Source organism: Triticum aestivum, chromosome 7B (assembly GCF_018294505.1).
Source record: "Triticum aestivum cultivar Chinese Spring chromosome 7B, IWGSC CS RefSeq v2.1, whole genome shotgun sequence".
Classification (NCBI taxonomy): Eukaryota; Viridiplantae; Streptophyta; class Magnoliopsida; order Poales; family Poaceae; genus Triticum; species Triticum aestivum.
In genome coordinates this window covers 727,522,527-727,545,408 of record NC_057813.1, presented here as the reverse complement: position 1 = coordinate 727,545,408, position 22,882 = coordinate 727,522,527, and the positions used below count along the sequence as shown (strand labels likewise).

The 22,882-nt window shown below is 46.5% G+C and overlaps 1 protein-coding gene across 1 annotated transcript; it reads right to left on the bottom strand.

Annotated features, from left to right (window-relative positions):
* Window positions 1-1,121: 1,121 nt before the first annotated feature.
* Window positions 1,122-11,247, bottom strand: LOC123162605 (uncharacterized). The gene is made up of 12 exons (XM_044580372.1): window positions 9,943-11,247; window positions 9,785-9,867; window positions 9,627-9,667; window positions 6,349-6,506; window positions 5,752-5,847; window positions 5,343-5,459; window positions 5,047-5,151; window positions 4,865-4,957; window positions 4,231-4,347; window positions 2,703-2,819; window positions 2,464-2,526; window positions 1,122-2,361 (listed from the first exon to the last, which is right to left on the bottom strand). Exons 1-12 carry the CDS (start codon window positions 10,924-10,926, stop codon window positions 1,282-1,284), a joined length of 3,054 nt encoding a protein of 1,017 aa, XP_044436307.1. The 5' UTR covers window positions 10,927-11,247; the 3' UTR covers window positions 1,122-1,281.
* Window positions 11,248-22,882: the final 11,635 nt, after the last annotated feature.

Genomic DNA, 22,882 nt, shown 5'->3' with positions numbered 1-22,882 from the left:
GCGGGGGAACCCTGGATTCGTGGCTCCGGTATGTGAATAGTAGGATAGCGGTTTCCGGTGGCGGCGTCGGGGTGGTCGAGGCGGCGCTGCGATGGAATAACGGTGCTGGTGTTCTTTCCCCATCTCGGCGATTCCTCTTGAGGGTTAAGGTAGAGCCGAAGAACTGCCGGCGGTGTGTGCTCGTGGATCGGCTGATCCGTCGAGCACTCCTGCTCCAGGCGTGGTCGTTGTGGTGGAGTCGGTGGCTACGCTTTGGAGATTTTGTTCCCCCATTCCATCTCCGCCGCTGCAAGGTTTCCCCCGATTTTGTGGTGGAGTCAGTGGGGATGGCGCAGCGGTGGCCCGGCGTTCGGCGGCGGGTGCGCTTGCTGCCTGTACAGGTGGTGGTGGTTCTGTGCTGTCTCAGCTGGTGCAGGGGCCCCTTGTTCCTCGTCATCTACATCGGCATCGACGGCCATCTCTTCCTCTGGGCGCTGGTCTATCTGGACCTTTGCTTGGATGACTTCCCGGCCGCGTGAACTAACAAGGTCAACCCGGCTCCGGCGTCGGAGGGGCAGCAGCGGCGTGCCATCAGCACGCTCGGCTGGAAGAAGATGGCTGGTTTCCCTAGGACTTGTTTGTAATTTCTATCTTTCCAGGGACTGCGATGATCAATGGAACTGAGGGTCTTTTGCAAAATAAAAAAAAATCTAGGTGGGGCTTCTATCATTTCTCCGAATACCTTGTGGGCGTTGGTGGTGCTATTCTTTTTGGAAGAAAAACCCGTATAAAAAAGTTTAGCGGCTTTGTTATAAAAAAGCTAACGGAGTTCGTCAATTTTGACCAATGTGCACCCAAAACGCAAGTTCTGTGACCGTTTTTTCCGATTTGCGGGTAGTGTGAATAAAGTGCGCCCAATGCACAAGTTCTATGACTGCGAGCAGGGTTTCAAATTTCAACGAAATTTCAATGAAATTTCCGAAATTTCGCATATTTCAGTGGGTTACGAAATATTTTTAACCCCGAAATTCCGATCCAGATTCAAACTAATTTCAAAAGAAATTTCAATTAGGTTAAATTTCATTAAAACTAAGTGAAATTTCAAATCTCAATATGCAAAATAATTTCCGAAATATGTGAAATTTCGCATATTTTGATGAGGTCCGAAATTGATTTGTTTTCGAAATTCAAAACCTTGACTGCGAGTGCCATTTGCTTTATGGAGCAGGAGGCGCACAAACGGCCCACCTCTAGTCTAGAATGAAAGCTCAAGCACTAGCGACCCATTTCTTAAGATGTGCTTCAGTTGATACGATGTCTACTACCGCTCTTCGCTGCGCCAGTGAGTTCGTGCTGCACGGCTTCAACTTCAAGTCCACCGTCAAAGTACCCATCCCCGCCAGCGTCAACTCCGACGGTCATCGGGATGTCGATCAGGTAGTCATCAACTTGACAGATTCCGCCATCCAACCCAGCCAAACATCTGCCGTGGTCGACGCCGACAAACGTTGGGATGTCGATCAGGTAGTCCTCAACTTCAAGTTCTCTGCCATCCAACCCAGCCGAACATCCGCCGTCATTGACTCCGACGAGCATCGGGGTTTCGATCACATAGTCCTCAACTTGAAGTTCTCGGCCATCCAACCCAGCCGAACATCCGCCGTCGTTGACTCCGACGAGCGTCGGGATGTCGATCATGTAGTCCTCAACTTGAAGTTCTCCTCCATCCAACCTAGTCGAACATCCGCCGTCCTCGACTCCGACAAACATTGGTTTGTGGATCAAATCCTCAACTTGATGTTCTCCGCCATCCAACCCAGCTGAATATCCACTGTTGTCGACTCCCAAGTACCCGGACGCCGGATCCTTGCCATTGACATGCACCGCATCCTCGCCGTCAAAGACCATCATGTGCTCGATGTCCTTCATGTCCATCATTGTCTGGTGAATGCGCTTGGTCTCGTCCAGAACATTGAGAGGTTCAGTGCCACCCCCCACCTCCTTAGCGAGTACCTGCTGCTGGGACTGAACTCCAGGTACTCCGGCATCCCACCCGGCTGGATATCCGCTGCTGTAGTAGAACTCTGTCGGGTTCCCGACATTGTCGCCTCCGACGGGCATCGGATAATTGTCAGGGAAAGTCATGAGCTCAGTGTCCTCCACAACACTGTTGCGGTCAATGTTCTTCCTTCCCTGACACGCATCGAGTGGAGGTGGAACTTCTGGGTGGTTGTCATCCTCCTTTTTGTCGACGCTGGAGCTAGCTGCTGTCGTGGATGAGTTGACTGGAATTGGGTACTCGCTCTCAAAGAATGCTGAATGGAGGGCTTGCACGCAATGTTTTGCCTCGCTCTCATCGACCACCAAGGAAAGTTTCATCACCTGTTTACAAAGAATTAGCATTGTAACTCCGTTGCACAAGCACAAAAATTCAATTCCCCATTTGCTCGATTCGTGTTCAGTTTTCTGAACGGAAAATAGTACCTTGGACAACACTGGCGAGATTGTATAGAACTTAACTTCAATGCTGCCTAGAACATTTAATGCCTGGCATGTAGCAACAGTGACGAATGAGATAAATAAGATCAACATTGCCAGCTTATACAGTGACAACAATACAGAATTACAAGTGATCTTTATGAGTATCAGGACAAGATGAGTTTCTATTTTTTTTTAATATACCACACATAGTTTCAGTTGCTAAGCGTATATGTGACTCTTACCTTTTCAAGAATGAGTTGCGACATCTGTGTGTTCCCTACCAGAGAGAGAACTGATCTGCCTTGTAGTAGACCAACAGCTGCAATCTTTTGAAACTCTCCAACTACATTATCAACCTCCTACCACATCACCAGAACAAACAGAGTTTTGTTATTACAAAAGTTATCATAATAGTAGAGTAAATTGCAAAAAACACCATGTTTTTTTTTTGCAAAAACCCACCGGTATTGTACTAACAGTTTGTCAAAAACATTGATCGGTCGATAAACAGCGTTTGAGGCGAAACCTGACTGGTGGGTCCCGCTGTAAGTGATGACATGGCACAAGGAAAACGGACCGGTCAACCCCTCTTCTTCCTCCCTAAGTGGTGTTTGGCATTTTGTAGAACAGCTAGCAGGCGCACACCAATGGTGCTACCTGGTTGTTGCAATCGCCGGCGAACGGTGGCAGACACACACATCCGCACGTTCGGTGACCTGGCCACCTCCAGGAGCACCCGTGCACCGGCGAACAGCGATCTAGGATGGTGTTGCGTGCGCACCGGCGAAGGACGAGCTCGGACGGTGTCGGGAAGGCCAGCGATGAGACGGTGCTGCACACGCCCCAGAAAGCATAGACGGCCGGGTCCAGCAGCGCTCGCCACGACGCTGGGTGGCGGCGGCTTCTCATGGGCGTGCCTCCGGTGGGAGGTTGCCGTGCTTCGGCTTGATGAGAAAGGGGCATGAGAGCTTGATGAGCCGTGCTACGTGAAGGTGTATAGCCTGTACAACGGACCAACCGGAGGAGCCTTCATTCCCCGACTCCGACGAGCTCGGACGGCGTCGGGATGGCCATGCTCCTGCACCGGTTGCGCCGGCCGTTCATGGCCCTTGCCCCCCACTAACGCCGCCTTGCGACGGCTGCCTACGGGGATCGAGGTTGCGGCTGCCTGCGGGCTTGGGCAGAGGCGGCTGGTGGAGGACGGCCATGGCGCTGGCCGGAGCAAGTCGTGACATGGAGGATGTGGCGCACAGGTGGTGCGGCCGGCGCGCGCGACGGCTGGATGAGCGGTGACGCGAAACAACGGGGCGGCTTCTGGCAGGGAGGTCTCCGCCGGAGGCCATGGCGTGCGTTAGGCGCGAGGCAGGAGGAGCTGAGGGAGTGGGGGAAGGAAGGAGGAGAGCGGCGCTGGAGCCGGTCGCTGCAGAGGAGCCGCTGGATGAAATGCCAGAGAGAAAATGATGGAGAGATAGGAGCAGGGGAAAACGGCGTCAATTTTTTAGCCATGTCATCACCTACAGGTGGGACCCATCCGTTAGATTCCACATCAAATGCTACTTATCATGTCATCATTGTTTTTGGCAAACTGTCAGTACAATACCGGTGGGGTTTTGCAAAAAAAAAAAACATGGTGGTTATTTTATTTAGGGTCCACAAATGTGGCGGTTTTTTGCAATTTATTCTAGTAGAATATATACAGATAAAAAAAATGTATTGGTTGTAATTCTGGCACACCCTGAATATAAAATGTTGTAGAATCTAGATGTTTACCAGCTGAATCAATTCTCCTTTTAACAGTTTTGATGGAACTAGTGCAAACGACATCGTGCCTTCACTAATGGCTACACAATCGACAGAGATGCCCAAATCTTCAAACATTGAGAAGGCCTGCATGAAGAACATGATCAGACAACCAACAGTTATATAACTCAACAACAAAATAAATAGGAGATACAAGTCTGCGAAAATTGTTTTTGGAGTTCGGCCTCCATGGAGGCCTCCAAATTCAAATTTCAATTTTTTTTATCAAAATTCACATTTTTTACGTTTCAAAAAAATTCTGAAAAAATACAGATATACATGAAAGCATAACACACACGTGTGTAAATTTTTTAGGGCAAAATACATTGAAATGAGGGTTGTGCACAAAAAACAAATCTGGGGCTTTTTAACACATGATATTATTCATCCTCCCAGGCTAAGAATTTGTCTTGTTTGTACAGATCGCATCTCAAGGTATTTCATCCTAAAAATTTACAAACATACACATAACATCCTTGTTTACTTGCACAATTTCTCCAGATTTTTTTTGAAACTGGAAGGTTTGAATTTTTCAAAATTTTCGAGCTCCAGTGAGCCCGGTCACCAAAATGACGTTCTCGTCCACAAGTCTGTTGCTATGTACCTTTGCTACAAAAGCATACTGGCCGAGCATACTTGTATTCTCTATCTCCATCATGGTAACATTTGGTTTCAACATAATGCTGGTTAATATACTCTGAAAAATAACAGTCGAGGGTTAGCAATCAGTAATTACTACACATGGAAGAATTAACCATAATATAGTGATATATTCATACAACAAACCTTGCTCATATCTCTTGTTTTAGTAATCATGGTGCCAGGTGCTTGAAGGTTGCACAAGTTCTTAACTATAACTGGTACGCCACCTTCCATAGCTAGTTGCATTGACTGGGGATGCAAAAGTGACTAAGTTCAATAATAGAAGATCACCCCAGCTTTACTAAACCAGCAAGGAAGAATCACAATAGTAACTCCAGCAACACATATATCAAAAGAAGTTATATATGCCATAACGTTCACTACCTAGCCAACATCTGATCCCCAAAATAAACAGAAATTACAAAAGCCAAGGAGAATACCTGTCCATCAAACAACCCAAGTTCAGCTGCCTCATCAAAAGTCAAGTAGGGCAGTGGTATCGCATTTGCACAAACATTGGGATCACACGTCAACACACCGTCTACATCCTTCCAAACCTAGTACATATTAAGGAAAGCTAGTGATACTAGCATGGAACATATTTCAAATATACAAAGGAGCACAGAGACACCACATAACCCATTATTTGTAAATTTCAAACTTCCTTGGTTGAACATACGAACAACTTCTCAACTGCAGAAACAATTTGATCCTGAACAATATAAAGCTTCTGGATGAATCATCCGTAGCATTTTAACTTTTGTTTGGTTAGGCAGCTTAGACCCTAAGGGAGTTTTCAAGAGCAACCGTGCTTTCAGGAGATAATTTATACAAAATTAGAGAACATACCTGGATTTCTCTTGATCTCCTATCTCTGCCAATGGTAGTCATAGTCAAGTCGCTACCACCCCTTCCACAAGTATCAACGGCAATCGATTCCCATTCCTGAAATTGTATATGCATTTTCACCATTTCCCTCCCAGGTTCCACTTGCTGATTTGACTAAATATAAATTATGAGTTCACAATTCCATTCTAATGGTAAGAAAATAAATTACTTTGTTTGGGATACGAAGCAAAACTCCAAATTGTCAACCTTATTCCTAGAGTCTCGGGAAAATAAAATACTATTCCCATAAATTCCAAAAATGTAAGTTCACATTTCCATTTATTTTTTTGGCGGGAAACAATACTAGTGTGCTGCATGTATTTATATTTTTGGTTTGGAAAAAGTTACAGATGTACAACATGAGCTATAACTAAAGCTAATGCTAAACTTTCTGGAAATCTTCGATCTAATTGGATATCTTTCATAGGTCCATGCTTTAATTTGAGACAATAGGAAAAGGAAGAACAGAAAAATGAATCTGTAAAATACATAAAAACAAATGCCAAAAATAAGGTTTAGCCAAACAACTTGTGAGTTGCAATTGCTAGAAGTATGTACCTGTCGTGCCCCTTCCCCAAGTTTATTTAGATATGCAGAAAGTATTCTTGTGGACATGTGTTCACCGAAGGAAACAAGGTAATCTCGTGTCTTAGAAGTCAGCTCTTTCATCACAACAATAGCCATAAAAACGTTTTCCAGCTCATCCAATGAACATGCTTAGTTTAACAGTGTGAAATGATGTATTAGTGCTAGAAAGCATAGATTTATTGCAGATGAAGAAAGCAAAATGCTGAATCAGCCCCTCAAGAAGTATAATTAATAGATGATATGAGTGAGATAGGACATGGTAGTGCTAGAAAGCATAGATGCACTAAAGATAAAGAAAGTGAAGTGTCTAATTGCCCCAAGAAGGAGTGGCAGAGCTTGCACCAGAAGTATAGGCGGGCTAGACGGGGCAAGCTGGAAGAAATAGCCACTGCTTTGTGTTTCATGGCCCATGGGTTAGAGAGCATGTTCGTTACTATAGGTAGTTCTTACAAAGAATCGTACCAATGACGTATACACTGTTTGAGTTATCAATGTAGATGCTACATAGTGGGTTCTCATCAGTGTAATAGGAGCATCAATTGACGAAAGGATCACCCTATGATGATCATCTCATTACATGCTCCAAAGCTAGGCGGACTATGAACGTGTTGGCCCTCCGAATAAGCAATTTTACCAGAACCGGTATGTACCGATGGGGAATCCACCCTCCGTAGCGTGCGTCGAGAATGGTGAGTGATTTCCAGTTTCCCGACATACGAAGGCTATACGCAGGAAATGATGTGGCCCCCACCCACGATATTTATTGCCTCCCAAGCGTGCTCTCTCTCTCTCTCTCTCTCTCTCTCTCTCTCTCTCTCTCTCTCTCTCTCTCTCTCTTCCCCATCTCCTCAAGATCCAATCGGGCTCCCACCTGCTTGCTGCCTTCGCCTCGCACACCGGCGCCGGTCTGGCTTATCTTCTCCGATGAACTCGTCGGTCATGGCCAGGATGGCACGAGGGCATCTTCACCAACCCTACCCCTCGCCCGAACCACCATCACCGGTACATGAGATCTGTCGCAGCTCCGCGTCTTAAACCTCCTCGCACCCATGCTGCAACGTACTAGGCATTGAGGATGTGCGGGCTTCCCATGGATGAGAAGCTCCAATGCGCAAGGAGAAGGCAGCAAGTCCATACGGTGAGCAGGATATGGATCTGTTCTTGTTTTGGATTGTTTTTTATCTTTGTTCTTTGTGGTTCTCAAGCAAAGTTTGGTTGGTTTACTTCAGATTGTTGTGAAACAATATTGTACTGAATATATATTCGACTACAATGTAAAAATGTTGTGAAATTTTTGGGGTACTGTTATTTATTAGAAATTTATTTTCTGGTATATGAACTTTGTGAAATGGATATGAAACAGCTCTGAACTTTGTGAAATCATTCACAAATTTGTGGAATAGTGGAATATATTATCAATTTGTGAAACTGGTGCGTACAAATATGCAAAACATGTGAAACTAGCTAGTTTCAGAATGTATGTGAGATTTAATTTCTGGTATGTGAATTTTGTGAAACAGGGACAGAGGCGTCGTGGTTTGAAAATTGGGCTAACTGAAATGACATTGTAAAAAAAAGTTGTTCTTGAAAGGTTTGAAATCTTATTTTCGTAATACTAAGTTTCAGTCTTTTGTAAAATATGATAGTGAAATGTGTTTTAGAAAGGATTGAAATCTTATTTTTGAAAAATTGTAATCAGTTCTTTAATTAGTTCACTCATTGTGAAATATGAATTTCGATTTGGAATAAGTGAAATGATATTGTCGTAAAAAAAATGATTTATGCCACTCTTTTGAAAAAACTAAGTTTCAGTATTTTGTAAAATATGATATGTTTTTGAAATGATTGAAATCTTCTTTATGAAGAATTGAAATCACTTCTTTGACAGTTGAAATAATCAGCTTCAATCATTGTGAAATATGAAAATGGAATTGGAATAACAGAAATGACATTATAAAAAATTAAAAATATTTATGCCATCTTTTAAAATAGTAAGTTTTAGTCTTTTGTACAATATGACCGTGAAATAGGTTTTCACAATGAGTGAAATCTTCTTTTTGAAGAATTGAAATCAGTTCTTAGACAGTTTAAAATTATTAGTTTCAATCATTGTGAAATATGAAATTGGATTTGGAATAACCGAAATTTGTTTCAATGTGTGAACCTTGTAATTTCAATTTGTGAAACTGTGAAAATGAGTTCTTGAAATTATTGACATCAGTTTTTGAAATTATTGAAATCAGTTTTTGAAATTATTGAAATCAGTTTTGAAATGAGTGAAATTAGTATTTTGAAATGAGTGAGATTTGTTTTGTGAAAGAATTAAAATTAGTATATATATATATATATATATATATATATATATATATATATATATATATATTTCTCCAAGTGAAATCAAATTAAAAATCAGGGATTAATATTAACCTAATTAGATTTTCTAATCTAGTCTGATTATTAAATTAGCTGCTTTGGTATGGGGTAAAAAAAAGGAGAACACCCATTGCAGTCACCCAGGATTGCACGTAGTGGGCCCTGGCCCTGAGAAATACGAGCCAGGCAAACATAAGAATACTTGGCTTGTATACCCATGTGATCCCACAACTTTAGAGGTGGCAGGGTTCTATTGGTTTGGAATTCACCGGTAGATACCGGAACCGGTAAAAAGAGGTTTGTGGTTGGCCCACAACGTAACTCCGCCGCCTCCAACAAGTGTAACTAGTTGATACCAGAATTAGTAACTCTATATATCAATTGTACGAAAAAATGAATATTTAGATTAATTAATAATATGAGAATCAAAGATGAAAATACATATGATTTGTTGTATTTGATTGTAAAATATCTATTGAATATAAGTAGCCTAACCCACACATGGCTCTTGTCGTGTAAGCACATTAAATACTGTAGTTACAGTGCGCTACTGCGGCTATAGTCAACGAACAAAACAATATCGGGACATGGCCCTGGTAGCCCGGGGCCTGACTACGCCACTGGCGGTTGATGTGGGACTCTTTACTATGAATGGTTGCATGTTCAGGTGACATGATTGGTGTGTTGAGAGAGATATTTTAGATTTCTTTTTAGTTATATAGGATTAGCAAGTTTTATTTAATGGTTAAACAAAACAAGTACTACTCTATAAAGTCACCTATTAATGAAAGTGAGACAATAAGAATTGTGGGATGATGCACTGAATTTTGCAGAACAAGCAACAGACGGCCGGAAAACAATTAACAGTAACATACCTGAAGCAATCGACCTATGCAGTCCAAGATCATCAACCATCCTGAGCAGAGCAAAGCAAAGCAGAGCAGAGGAACCAGTGCATATCAGTTCAATCAGGGCCGCATGCACGTACACTCCAGAAAAGAAAAGCAGAGGAACAATTAAGCATGACACACACCTGAAATGCAGCTCCTTTGTGATGGCGAGCTCGTGGATTTCGCTCGCCTCTTGGGGCCGGCAGCTCAGCGCTTTCCCAGCGGCCTACGCATTTAGCATGTAATTGGTCGATCGAGCTAACAGAGTCGAAACTCTTCTTCAAGGTAATCAGAGGACTACCAGGAGAAGGTTGGTGGTGGTGTTCCCCATGGCGGACAGAACAACCACCGGAGACTCGCCGCCTCCGTCCGGGAAGCTGCGGACGAGCTTGGCCATCTCCTTCATCCGATGGGCCGACTGCGTCAATGACCCACCGAATTTCATCACGACGGTCACCGCCACCGCCGGCGACGCCTTCTTCTCAATTGCCACACCACTCCTGCTCCCTCCCATCGGCCTAGACCGAGTGCCATGCTTGAAGGCGAGGGGGATGGAGAGTGGAGGCTTCTGGGCGACTCTCGGCGAGTGAATATTGTAGCCTGATGTCGTCGTCTTACGTTCCGTTACCTGGCTATCACACGACGGAGCAGCAGCAGCAGGTGGCGGCGGCGCGGGACATGGCTTCTCGTCGTAGGCGTCCACGCGGCAGGCTCCGGTGGAAATAGAAATTTCAGCATCCCTGCGACTGCGAGACTTGTACAGCTTGCAGAGCACTAGCTGCTGGTCGGCCTGCTGCTGCTCAAGCCCAATCTCGACCATGATCCAACCAAGGCTTTTGTTTCGATACGGCTTTGCGGAACCAGGCGGGTTCTTGACCTTGAGCACATAGGAGAGCTTGCGCTTGTACGCCCCAACGGGCTTCTTACCCGGGCCTAGAATGGGCACCTTTCCCGCCTCCGGGTGCCAGCAGCACGTCTCACCGGCGTCAGCGCCGCCGACCTTGCGCTTTCGTCTCCGTGCACCCGGGGTCTCGTGGTAATTGGCGGGGCTGAAGAAGTACCACGCCGTCTCTTTCCCCTCGCCGAGGTCCATGCCCGGAGCATGGTCGCGGACGAGCTCCGCGGGGGCAGCCAAGTAGACGTCCGCCTCCTGGATGAAGCTGTCGGCCGCGAATGGCTCTCGGGCGGCGACCCTGCGCCGGAGAATGCTGACCAGGTTGCGATCGTCTCCAGGATCCTGCAGTTGGGGCGTCGGGATCTGTTGCTCGCTCCCCGTAGCCGGCATGTCGCTGGCCGGCGATCTTTCTCTTTTTCTTTAGGCGCCCGAGCCGCGGGGGAGTGAAGGAAGAGGTGTCTGAGAGATGCTGTGTATTCTAACCATGCCCGCATCGCCTGGCGGAAGCATGGTCGGGGGCGAGCCGTGCCCGAGGCCGAGCCCGAGCCCGATGCACGTATCGGCGTGAAGAAGGGACGTACCAGCCTATCGCAAGGTAGGTGCATACGGCACAATTGCATTTGCGGTGACAGGACCGAATCGGAGTTCGGGCTTGGGAACATACCGCGCTTGCCTCCCATGCGCTCTCCGGCCGCCGATGCGAGAGCACATATGTCTCTACCCGTCCCGTCGGTGCGCGTGGGCGAAGACGGGGTCAGTTAGCTTCTCTCGAGGGGGCGGGATTCCGGGAAAGCTCCCGAAAGCGTGGTGGGCCAGGAAAGAGAAAGGGCGGAGCAAACTTTTTTGTTTTCTTTTCGGCCGGCCCTGCCAATCATCCGGTTGTTCCCTTCAGCGCGGTGTTCCGATGGTGGGAACCCAAGGCGTTTGGAGGTCTCAGCGCACACTTCGGCCTCCTTTGATTTGAAGGATTTTTCATAGGAAAAACACAGGAATTCTCATTCCATAGGATTTGCTACTGTAGCGATGTTTGATTTGCAGGAACAAGTATGGAGGAATACTGTTGCAATCCAGAGAAACACTGTTGGTTTCCTGTGATTTCACATGAAGTGAAACATTGAGTCAGACCTCTTTTTTACACAAAGACCGAGGCAAGAGGGACAAAGTTGCATACCAGCGCATGGTTTCTCTACTAAATAATGCATTCCTTTGATTTCAATTCCTGCATTTCAAACGTTCCATTTGTTTCATATTCCTATACTTTCACTGTTTTTCAATCCTCTGTTTTACAACTGCAACCCTATAGATTTCCTGTATTCTTTCTATTCCAGTGTTTTTGCAATCCTGTGAATCAAAGAGGCCCTTCATTTTGCAATCAGTAAACAATATTCCCTCCGATCCCGAATACTTGTCATCAAAATAGATAAAAAAGGATCTATCTAAACGTATTTTAGTTCAAGATACATCTCTTTTTATCCAAATCATCCGGTTGGTGTTCCGATGGTGGAAACCGAACGCGTTTGTTGAGAGCAACCAAGAGCAACTCCAATGGGACCCCATTTCGTCCGTCCATGTTCGTTTGGGTCCGCGTGGACAAAAACGACTTCCCAACGTAGAGATCCATTTTCAAAAGGCATCCGCTTTCTGTCCGCGCGGACCCATTTGCGGCCCAAATTTGAGCCACATTTGGTCCGAGGCGGACACAAAACAGACGTTTTCTGCCTCCCTCTCGTCCGCCTCTGTCCTCTCCCGGTGCCGTGTGGCCCACCTGCCATCCACTTGCATAACATTTTTTTAGTGTTTGCTGAAACTGAACGGAGGGCCGGGATGAAGGGCGCGACGGCGACGCTGGCGACGGAGCTCGACGGGCTGCTCGCCATGGCGAGGAGGCTGGAGGCGCGGGTGGCGCCGACCAGGGCGTGCCGGTGCGTCGCGCTGGCCGCGTCCATCGACCTGGGGCCGCTCGAGCAAGTGCAGCCGGTCCGGTGGCTGCATACGGGCGTAGCTAGCTAGCTCGTCGTGGCATTCGCTCGCCCCGCTCGCTCTGCCGCGCAGCAGCTGGAGCCCGGCATGGCTCGGAAGGAGCAGCTCGCCTGCTACAGCTGCCGGCCTCCCCGCTCGCGCCCAAGTTGCAGCTCCGTCCGCTTTGGTCCGTCCGTTGTAGCTCACACGCCTAGCCGCCCAGACGCGGAGCGCCGCGTACCCAGCCGCCGTGCTCGTCGCCCGCGCCGCATGCCCGGCCGCCGTGCTCGCCGCCCGCCCAGTCACCTCGCCTCGCCGCACGCCCAGCCGCCTCGCCCCGCCGCCATGTCGCGCCGCTCATCCTGCTTCGTCTTGCCGGCATGGGGTTCGAGCTCGACCGCCGGCCTCGCCCCATGCCCGCGCCCGCGCCCGGCCGGTGCTCCTGCAGACGTTGACCTCGTCTCCCCGCGCACAGCCGCTGCGAGCTGCGCTGCCCACTATGTGTTTGACAAAATGCCGGACAGACATCTAAAAATGGGTCTGGCTGCCGTTTGGCACACCGGCTGACCCAAATGAAAAAGCGGACAAACATGTCCGCGCGGCCGACCCAGACGGACGAAAAGCGGACAAAGTGCACATCCATTTGGGTCGGCTTGTTGGAGTTGCTCTAATTAACAAGCGCTCCTTCGGAAGCCTCGCAACGATCAGCGCCACTTGGCGCGCTCTCAGCGATTCGCCATGTGTAGCGCTCTGGGTGCTCCCTCCTGATTTCTTTTTTTTATTTTTCCGCATGCGTTTCGGCTTTTTAAACGGTTTTTTCGGTTTTGGTTTTCCACCGGTCTTCCCTAGCCTTTTCGTTCAAAAAAAATTCGAAATTTTTTTTTTGCGCAAAAAACGCGTTTTCTGTTTTCTTTTCTTTCGCGAGAGTCACTTGTTTTCGCGAGAGGCACGGTTGTGCTTTCGCGAGAGGCACGGCCGTGCCTCTTGAAAATAAAAAAAAGTGTGTTTTGTTTTTTTCCTTTCGCAAGAGGCATGATTTTGCTTCCGCGAGAGGCACGGTTGTGCTTTCTCGAGAGTCACGGCCGTGCTTCTAGGAAACGAAAAAAAAACGCATTTTCTGTTTTTTTTCTTTCGCGAGAGGCACGGTTTTGCTTCCGCGAGAGGCGCGCTTGTGTTTTCGCAAAAGTCATGGCCGTGCTTCTTGGAAACGGAAAAAAAACTTGTTTTCTGCTTTTTTTTTCTTTAGCGAGAGGTAAGGTTTTGCTTCCGCGAGAGGCACAGTTGTGCTTTCGCGAGAGTCATGGCCGTGCCTCCTCGGAAACGAAAAAAAAACATGTTTTCTGTTTTTTTTCTTTCACGAGAGTCAAGGCCGTGTTTCTTGGAAACGGAAAAAAATGCATTTTTTTTCTTTCACGAGAGGCACGGTTGTGCTTTCACGAGAGTCACGGCCGTGCTTCTTGGAAACGGAAAAATCGCGTTTTCTGTTGTTTTTCTTTAGCGAGAGGCACGGCTTTGCTTCCGCTAGAGGCACTGTTGTGCTTTCGCGAGAGTCACGGCCGTGCCTCCTCGCAAACAAAAAAAAATGCATTTTCTGTTTTTTTTTCTTTCGCGAGAGTCACGGTTTTGCTTTCGCGAGAGGCACAGTTGTGATTTCGTCAGAGGCACGGGCGTGCCTCTTTCGGAAAGGAAAAAACCCGTGCTCCCGATTCGGTCTTTTTGTCCGGGTTTTTTCGTGAAAAATGTTCGTCAAAACCTATCAATATGGGATCTAGTTTCGAAGATCTCGACGCGAGGAGTCCAACAACAAAAGCGGTTTGAAATTTGGACGCACGATTTAAGAGATAAAACATTTTAAATAAAGGGATCTTAAAAAAGAAAAACTCCCGGGTTGCGACAAGTGGCACACATGCAGCGCGCCACTTGTCGCAACCGGGAATTGGAACAATCTTCAAAACGAGTACTCCCTCCGTCCGAAAATACTTGTCATCAAAATGAACAAAAATGAATGTATCTAAAACTAAAATACATCTAGATACATCCCTTTTTATTTATTTTGATGAAAAGTATTTCTGGACGGAGGAAATACTCGCTAATGATTTCGGCGTTAGGTGGTCTGAGCGCAGTTCATATTGCAATCAGTAAACAATACTTGCGAGCAGTAACCAGACATTAACAGTGTTAAGTGAACAGTACTAGCAGAAAGTAATGTCCTTTTCTGCCGACATCAGTGAACAGTAGGACGAGCTGTACGCGGCTGAACAGTAGTCATGTACGACCATTCGCCTCGGATGAACAGTACTTCGCTTAAACATCATTTATCGAAGAGTCTGGTTTTTTTGACCTAGCTTTTTTTTATCTTTCACCAAAGAAAAAATATGCACATTTTTTCTTAAAAAAAGATACTTTTTACACATCATTTTTCTCCCCCTCCCTCACCCTCGCGTTCTTATACGGAGAGTTAGGACTTAGAATTTTCTATACATTATTTCTCAACACTGGTGTACCGATGCACAACCGCTTCAATAGTCTTCCGATCCTTTCCGATGATAGGGCTGGCAGGGCACAAAAACAGTAGGCTACAATTGTATATTTGCATGAACAGTAATCCATGGGAAAAATAAGTTCTAGACCCCCATTTTTACAACGCAACAACAGTTAAAAGTGCACTAACAAATACCCGATTAAAAACCGAAACATTATCCGAATAAGCTCAGGACTGCTAAGCGAAACAATAACATAAATAAACCGAAATAACAACTCAGAATAACCCGCAACAGTAAAAACCAGTAAAACGGAACAACACCTGAATAAACTGAAAGCATAAACCCACATGAATCATAAAACTAAAACAGTAACCGAATTTTAAACCAAAAGAATACACCCAAATAAACCGAAACAACTAAAAAAAAAGTAAAACAACACTACACATCCACATGAACAGTAATTCAGAAGATATATTAAAAAAATATCCAAAAATATGGGACTCCTCCCTCGACCCGGAACAGTAAAACCAATGAAACGGAACAATACCGGAATAAGATGAAAACATTTACCCACCTGAACCATAAACCGAAACAGTACCTACTAACAAATACTCGAACAAAAAACCGAACATTATCCTAAAAACTCAGGACTACTAACCGAAACAATAACCCAAATAAACTAAAACAACAACCCAAATAATTGGAAGCAATAAAACCAGTAAACAAAACAACAACACCAAAATAAACCGAAACCATTAACCCACACGAATCATAAAACCGAAACAATAACCAAATTTAAAACCAGAACAATACACTTGAATAAACCGGAAGAAAAAAAAGTAAAACAACACTATGCATTCACACGAACAGTAATCCAGAAGAAATATTAAAAACCCAAAAAAACTGGGGACTCCTCCTTGATACGTCTCCAACGTATCTATAATTTTTTATTGTTCCATGCTATTATATTACTTGTTTTGGATGTTTATGGGCATTACTATACACTTTTATATTATTTTTGGGACTAACCTATTAACCGGAGGCCCAACCCAAATTGTTGTTTTCTTGCCTATTTCAGTGTTTCAAAGAAAAGGAATATCAAACGGAGTCCAAATGGAATGAAACCTTCGGGAGAGTTATTTTTGGAACGGAAGCAATTCAGGAGACTTGGAGTAGACGTCATGGCAGCTTCGAGGTGGCCACGAGGCAGGGAGGCGCGCCATACCCCCTGGGCGCGCTCCCGACCCTCGTGGGCCCCTCATGGCTCCCCTGACCGACTTCTTTCGCCTATATATATCCATATACCCTAAAAACATCGGGGAGCACAATAGATCGGGAGTTCCGCCGCCGCAAGCCTCTGTAGCCAGCAAAAACCAATCAGGACCCTGTTCCGGCACCCTGTCGGAGGGGGGATCCCTCACCGGTGCCCATCTTCATCATCCCAGCTCTCTCCATGACGAGGAGGGAGTAGTTCACCCTCAGGGCTGAGGGTATGTACCAGTAGCTATGTGTTTGATCTTTCTCTCTCGTGTTCTTGATTCTGCACGAGCTTGATGTATCGCGAGCTTTTCTATTATAGTTGGATCTTATGATGTTTCTCCCCCTCTACTCTCTTGTAATGGATTGAGTTTTCCCTTTGAAGTTATCTTATCGGATTGAGTCTTTAAGGATTTGAGAACACTTGATGTATGTCTTGCATGTGCTTATCTGTGGTGACAATGGGATATTCACGTGATCTACTTGATGTACGTTTTGGTGATCAACTTGCGGGTTCAGTGACCTTGTGAACTTATGCATAGGGGTTGGCACACGTTTTCTTCTTGACTCTTCGGTAGAAACTTTGGGGCACTGTTTGAAGTTCTTTGTGTTGGTTGAATAGATGAATCTGAGATTGTGTGATGCATATCGTATAATCATGCCCACGGATACTTGAGGTGACATTGGAGTATCTAGGTGACACTAGGGTTTTTGTTGATTTATGTCTTAAGGTGTTATTCTAGTACGAACTCTATGATAGATTGAATGGAAATAATAGCTTCTTGTTATTTTACTACGGACTCTTGAATAGATCGATTAGAAAGGATAACTTTGAGATGGTTTCGTACCCTACAATAATCTCTTCGTTTGTTCTCCGCTATTAGTTACTTTGGAGTGACTCTTTGTTGCATGTTGAGGGATAGTTATATGATCCAGTTATGTTATTATTGTTGAGAGAACTTGCACCAGTGAAAGTATGAACCCTAGGCCTTGTTTCCTAGCATTGCAATACCGTTTACGCTCACTTTTATTGCTTGTTACCTTGCTGTTTTTATATTTTCAGATTACAAAAACCTATATCTACCATCCATATTGCACTTGTATCACCATCTCTTCGCCGAACTAGTGCACCTATACAATTTACCATTGTATTGGGTGTGTTGGGGACATAAGAGACTCTTTGTTATTTGGTTGCAGGGTTGTTTGAGAGAGACCATCTTCATCCTATGCCTCCCACGGATTGATAAACCTTAGGTCATCCACTTGAGGGAAATTTGATACAGTCCTACAAACCTCTGCACTTGGAGGCCCAACAACATCTACAAGAAGAAGGTTGCGTAGTAGACATCAAGCTCTTTTCCGGCGCCGTTGCCGGGGAGGTTAGTGCTTGAAGGTATATCTTTAGATCTTGCAATCGAATCTTTTAGTTTCTTGTTTTATCACTAGTTTAATCTATGAAAGAAAACTACAAAACAAATGGAATTGAGGGTGCCTCATATGCCTCATCTTTTTAATGTCTTCCGTGAAAATAAGGATTCCGATAATTGTGATCAATTTCTAGAGGAAGAATGCATTAAAATGTTTGGTACTAGATCTTTGTATGATGAGCATGATTGCAATATTGTTAGTATGAATTCCTTGAATATCCATGATGCTAATGATATGCAAAGCCACAAGCTTGAGGAAGCTATGTTTGATGAAGATGATATTTTTTGCCCCCCAAGTTTTGATGAGCAAATTTATTATGATAAAAGCATGCCTCCTATTTATGATGATTATTGTGATGATACATATTCCATAAAGAATAAACATAACCATGAAACTTGTCATCATGATTTTAATTTTCCATTGGATTATGCTTCACATGATAGTTCTATGCAAGTAGATCATGAAAAGAATGATGTATGTGCTGGTTATATTGTTGAATTCATTCATGATGATACTGAAAATTATTATGAGGGAGGAACATATGCTTGTAGGAATTGCAATAATATCAAGTTTCCTCTCTATGTGTTGAAAATCTTGAAGGTATGCTTGTTTTACCTTCCTATGCTAGTTGATTCTTGTTCCCATAAGTTGTTTGCTCACAAAATCCCTATGCATAGGAAGTGGGTTAGACTTAAATGTGTTATTCATATGCTTCATGATGCTCCCATTGTGTTTCAATTCTTATCTTTTGTGTGAGCATCATTGTTATCATCATGCCTAGCTAGAAATGCATTAAAGAAAAGCGTTTGTTGGGAGACAACCCAATATTTACCCTTACTGTTTTTGTGTGTCCACATGATTATGCTACTGTAGTAATCATGTTCTATAGCTTTTGTTTCAATAAATTGCCAAGTAAGACCTTTAGGATAGCTTACAGTGATAGTTGTGTTGATCCTGCTGAAAATCAGAAACTTTTGCGCCCAGTAAATTAGTTTTGATAATTCACAGAAACGTGATTTTGATCTGATTCTTTTTGCTCTGGAGTGGTACACAAATTTCTCAGGTTTTCCTAATTTGGTAGAAGTCTTGGAGTTACATATGTATTCGAGAGTTACAAATTACTACAGACTGTTCTGTTTTTGACAGATTCTGTTTTCTATGTGTTGTTTGCTTATTTTGATGAATCTATGCGTAGTATTGGAGGGTATGAACCATAGAGAAGTTGGAATACAGTAGATATTACACTAATATGGATTTAGAATGAGTTCACAACAGTAACTAAATCGTGGTTTTATTTTCTTATACTAACGGAGCTTACTGTTGAGTTTTGTGTTGTGAAGTTTTCAAGTTTTGGGTAAAGATTCGATGGACTATGGTATAAGGAGTGGAAAGAGTCTAAGCTTGGGGATGCCCAAGGCACCCCAAGGTAATATTCAAGGACAACCAAGAGCCTAAGCTTGGGGATGCCCCGGAAGGCATCCCCTGTTTCGTCATCGTGCATCGGTAACTTTACTTGGAGCTATATTTTTATTCACCACATGATATGTGTTTTTCTTGGAGCGTCATGTCATTTTGTTTTGTTTTGCTTGCTGTTTGAATAAAATACCAAGATCTGAAATTATTAAATGTTAGAGAGTCTTCACATAGTTGCATAATTATTCAACTACTCATTGATCTTCACTTATATCTTTTGGAGTAGTTTGTCTTTTGCTCTTATGCTTCACTTATATCTTTTTAGAGCACGGCGGTGGTTTTATTTTGTAGAAATTACTGATCTCTCATGCTTCGCTTATAGTATTTTGAGAGTCTTTTAGAACAGCATGGTATTTTCTATGGTTATAAAATTGGTCCTAATATGATGGGATCCAAGTTGGGTATAATAAAAACTATCATAGAAAGTGCATTGAATACTATGATAAATTTGATGCTTGATGATTGTTTTGAGATATGAGGATGGTAATATTAGAGTCATGCTAGTGGAGTAGTTGTGAATTTGAGGAATACTTGTGTTGAAGTTTGTGATTCCCATAGCATGCACGTATGGTGAACCGTTATGTGATGAAGTTGGAGCATGATTTATTTATTGATTGTCTTCCTTATGAGTAACGGTCGGGGACGAGCGATGGTCTTTTCCTACCAATCTATCCCCCTAGAAGCATGCACGTAGTACTTTGTTTCAATAACATAGATTTTGGCAATAAGTATATGAGTTCTTTATGACTAATGTTGAGTCCATGGATTGAACGCACTGTCGGGGTACAGAAGTAGGGGTTCTACTTTGCACCCCTCTATCTGTGCACGGGCAGTCAGAGCCACGCCCAAGGCCACACTTGGCAAGGCAATGGAAGGAGGCCGAGGCCACAAGATGGTCAAAGCAATGCCCAGAGACAGAGACACGAAGAGCAAGAGGGTGAGGTGGAGTCCCCCGGCAAGGCCCTTGTCGGGGCGGCCTCCGCGGCCTTGGCAAGAGCCTTGCTGGGGCAACTTGCCCAATGCCAACAGAGCGTGCCACCCTTGAGCCCCAGGTTTTCCAACACCACCAACCACGTTGGGAACAAGGCTCGGGAGGCGCCTCCATAGTGGCATGCAGATCTTTGTGAAGATCACGAACACTCCAAGACTGATGAGGATTAGAAGACGACGAACCTCGGCGAGATCCTTGCCGAGAAAACCCACAAGACCTCTGGCAAGATCCTTGCCAGGGACGACCACAACGCCACGGCAAGACCCTTGCCGGGGCCCCAGCAAGGATCTTGCCAAGGACATCCGTGGGGCCACAGCCAGGCCCACGCCCGCCAAGTTTCCACCACCGCTCCCATGCAGCTGCCAGCCCACCAGCTAGGCAGGCACCTGCGTGTTGACGTGAGGCTTCCAAGCCAACTCAGCGCATGCCTACATGGTGGCATGCAAATCTTCTTGAAGGCCCTACCACCACGCCACCTCAGCAGCCAGCCAGCCTACATGGCACTGAACGCCTCGCTGGCCCGGGCGGGTGTCAAAGCAGGGCGGGGCGGCGATAAAGTGAGAGGGACACCTAAGGGGTGCATTAAATGCGTCTTGTCCCGTAATGGCTAAGCGATAAGCTTAGCCACAATACACCGATGCCACCTCCTATGTGCCACTGTGGCGATCCCCTTGACTATAAAAGGAGGGCCAAGGCACCCAGGAGAAGGATTCGGACCCTTGGACAAGTTACACTCATCGTAACTAGCTCAAAAACTCCAAGAACACTGATATACACACCAACGCAGGACTAGGGTATTACGCATCCTTGCGGCCCGAACCTGGGTAAACGACCCTTGCGTTTGTGCTGACTGCTGATCCCGCTCTTCTCACGACCCCGCGCCCCACAACCGTAGTAGGGATTCCTGTGATCCCATAGGTGTCATTTCCACCTACATCTTTGGCGCGCCAGGTAGGGGCGCCAGTTGTGAGAATCTGGTTTAGCAGTGAATCGAACAACTCTTCGTTGCCATGGCTCCCAAGACGACCATGGTGATCGGTTCATCCGGAACCGGACTGCCTGTACTGGTGCGGACCAGTAGCAGGCCGGTCGCGGAAAGAACCCGTGGCGCGGCCCACGAACACCTACATCACCCAGGCAGTCCAGACCTGGCGAGCGGCGTCGTACGTGCGCCGGTCGACGGGCCACACGCCGCAAACTCCAAAGACGGAGTTGCCCCCCCCCCCGCAGGCAGTGCAGGGCCCTCCAAGGGCATCGCCATGCCACCCGACCGCGGCGCGGCGGCCTCCAAGATACTAACGCCAGCGCCCACGGCGCACTTTTCTCAAGTTGTGCGTGATGAGCAGCGCCACCACGCTGGTGACCCTAGGCGCCGCCCTGGGAAGAGTCCCGTGCGTCCTTCGCGGGATGAGGAAGGCCAACATGCACGCCGAGGTGCTGGTGAAAATGGCGGGCAGCCGCAGGGCCGTGATAGAGCTCCTTCTAACATAGTTAGAAGTCGAAGCGCGTCATGATCCATGCAGCTTTCGCCGCCGCCCACACCAGTGAAAGCTCTGGCGCGCGCGCAGCTGCTCCTCGACTTCCCTCCTGCTGCGGAGAGGCTCGACGAGTGGAGAGCCACTGTCCGGGGCCTCGTCGGCATCACCAACAAGGATGAGCCGCGACCAGCGGGGCCCATAGGCCATCGCTCCGTCGAGCCACCGCATGCCAGCGGTGGGATGGTCGGGGGCGATGCAGCCACAGTGCACTCTCCTCCCCCACGCCAGCCACCACGGGTGTCAATCCGTCGCAGTGATGCTCGTGATGATATCTCCGTAGCGTCGTCCGATCCGCAGACCCACCGCGAGCAGCGTCAAGTTCTTCGGGAGCGAGCCCTTGAAGACGCTCGAACCACCATCGAGCGCCGGCGTGATGCATGCCACCAATCAGACAGGAGGGCAGGGCCCACTATGGACCACCCGGCACCGGGAGGCTATGGTGGCCTACCCTACGAGGTGGGTTATCCGGCCTTCACCCATGAGCTGCGACGGTTCCAGTGGCCCTCTCACCGCACGTTCAAGCCCGGCGTTGGCGAGAAGTACAACGGCAAGACTCACCCGTCAGAGTTCCTCAGCATCTACACCATCGCGATGCAAGCTGCTGGAGCCCGCGACGATAAGGTGCTTGCCAATTACTTCCCATTTGCGCTCAGGCCCAATGTCATGTCATGGTTAATGCACTTGCCGGTGGACTCCATTTCCTCTTGGTCGGATCTGTGCCATGAGTTTGTTGGCGCCTTCACTGGAGGCCATCAAGCTCATGGCCAGGCAAGCGACCTGCATATTATCCCCCAGAAGGAAGGAGAAAACCTGCGCAAGTACATCCAAAGGTTCAGCCGGGTGCAGTATAACATCCCAGATGTTCATCCCGCCATTGCGATCAGTGCATTCCATCAGAATGTGCATAACTGCAAGATGCGCAAGGTCAGGGATGTGACCAAACTTTATGTTCGGCCGATAGGTGCACTCGGGCGGAAGAGAGGAGGAAGTACCCCGGCGAAGACGCCGACGCGAAAACCGACTCCACGGAAGACGACACCGCTGCACCGACGAAGAAGGGCCGGCGCCGTAACAGGAAGCGCAAAGGCAAGACTATACTTGCTGTCGAGGGGTCCGACGACACCGACACCGCCAAGAAGGCCAAGGCGAGCGACCCCGTCAAGGAAGTTGTTGGGTGTCCGCTTGCCGGGCCTTGGCGGCAGCCGACAAGCCGGGAA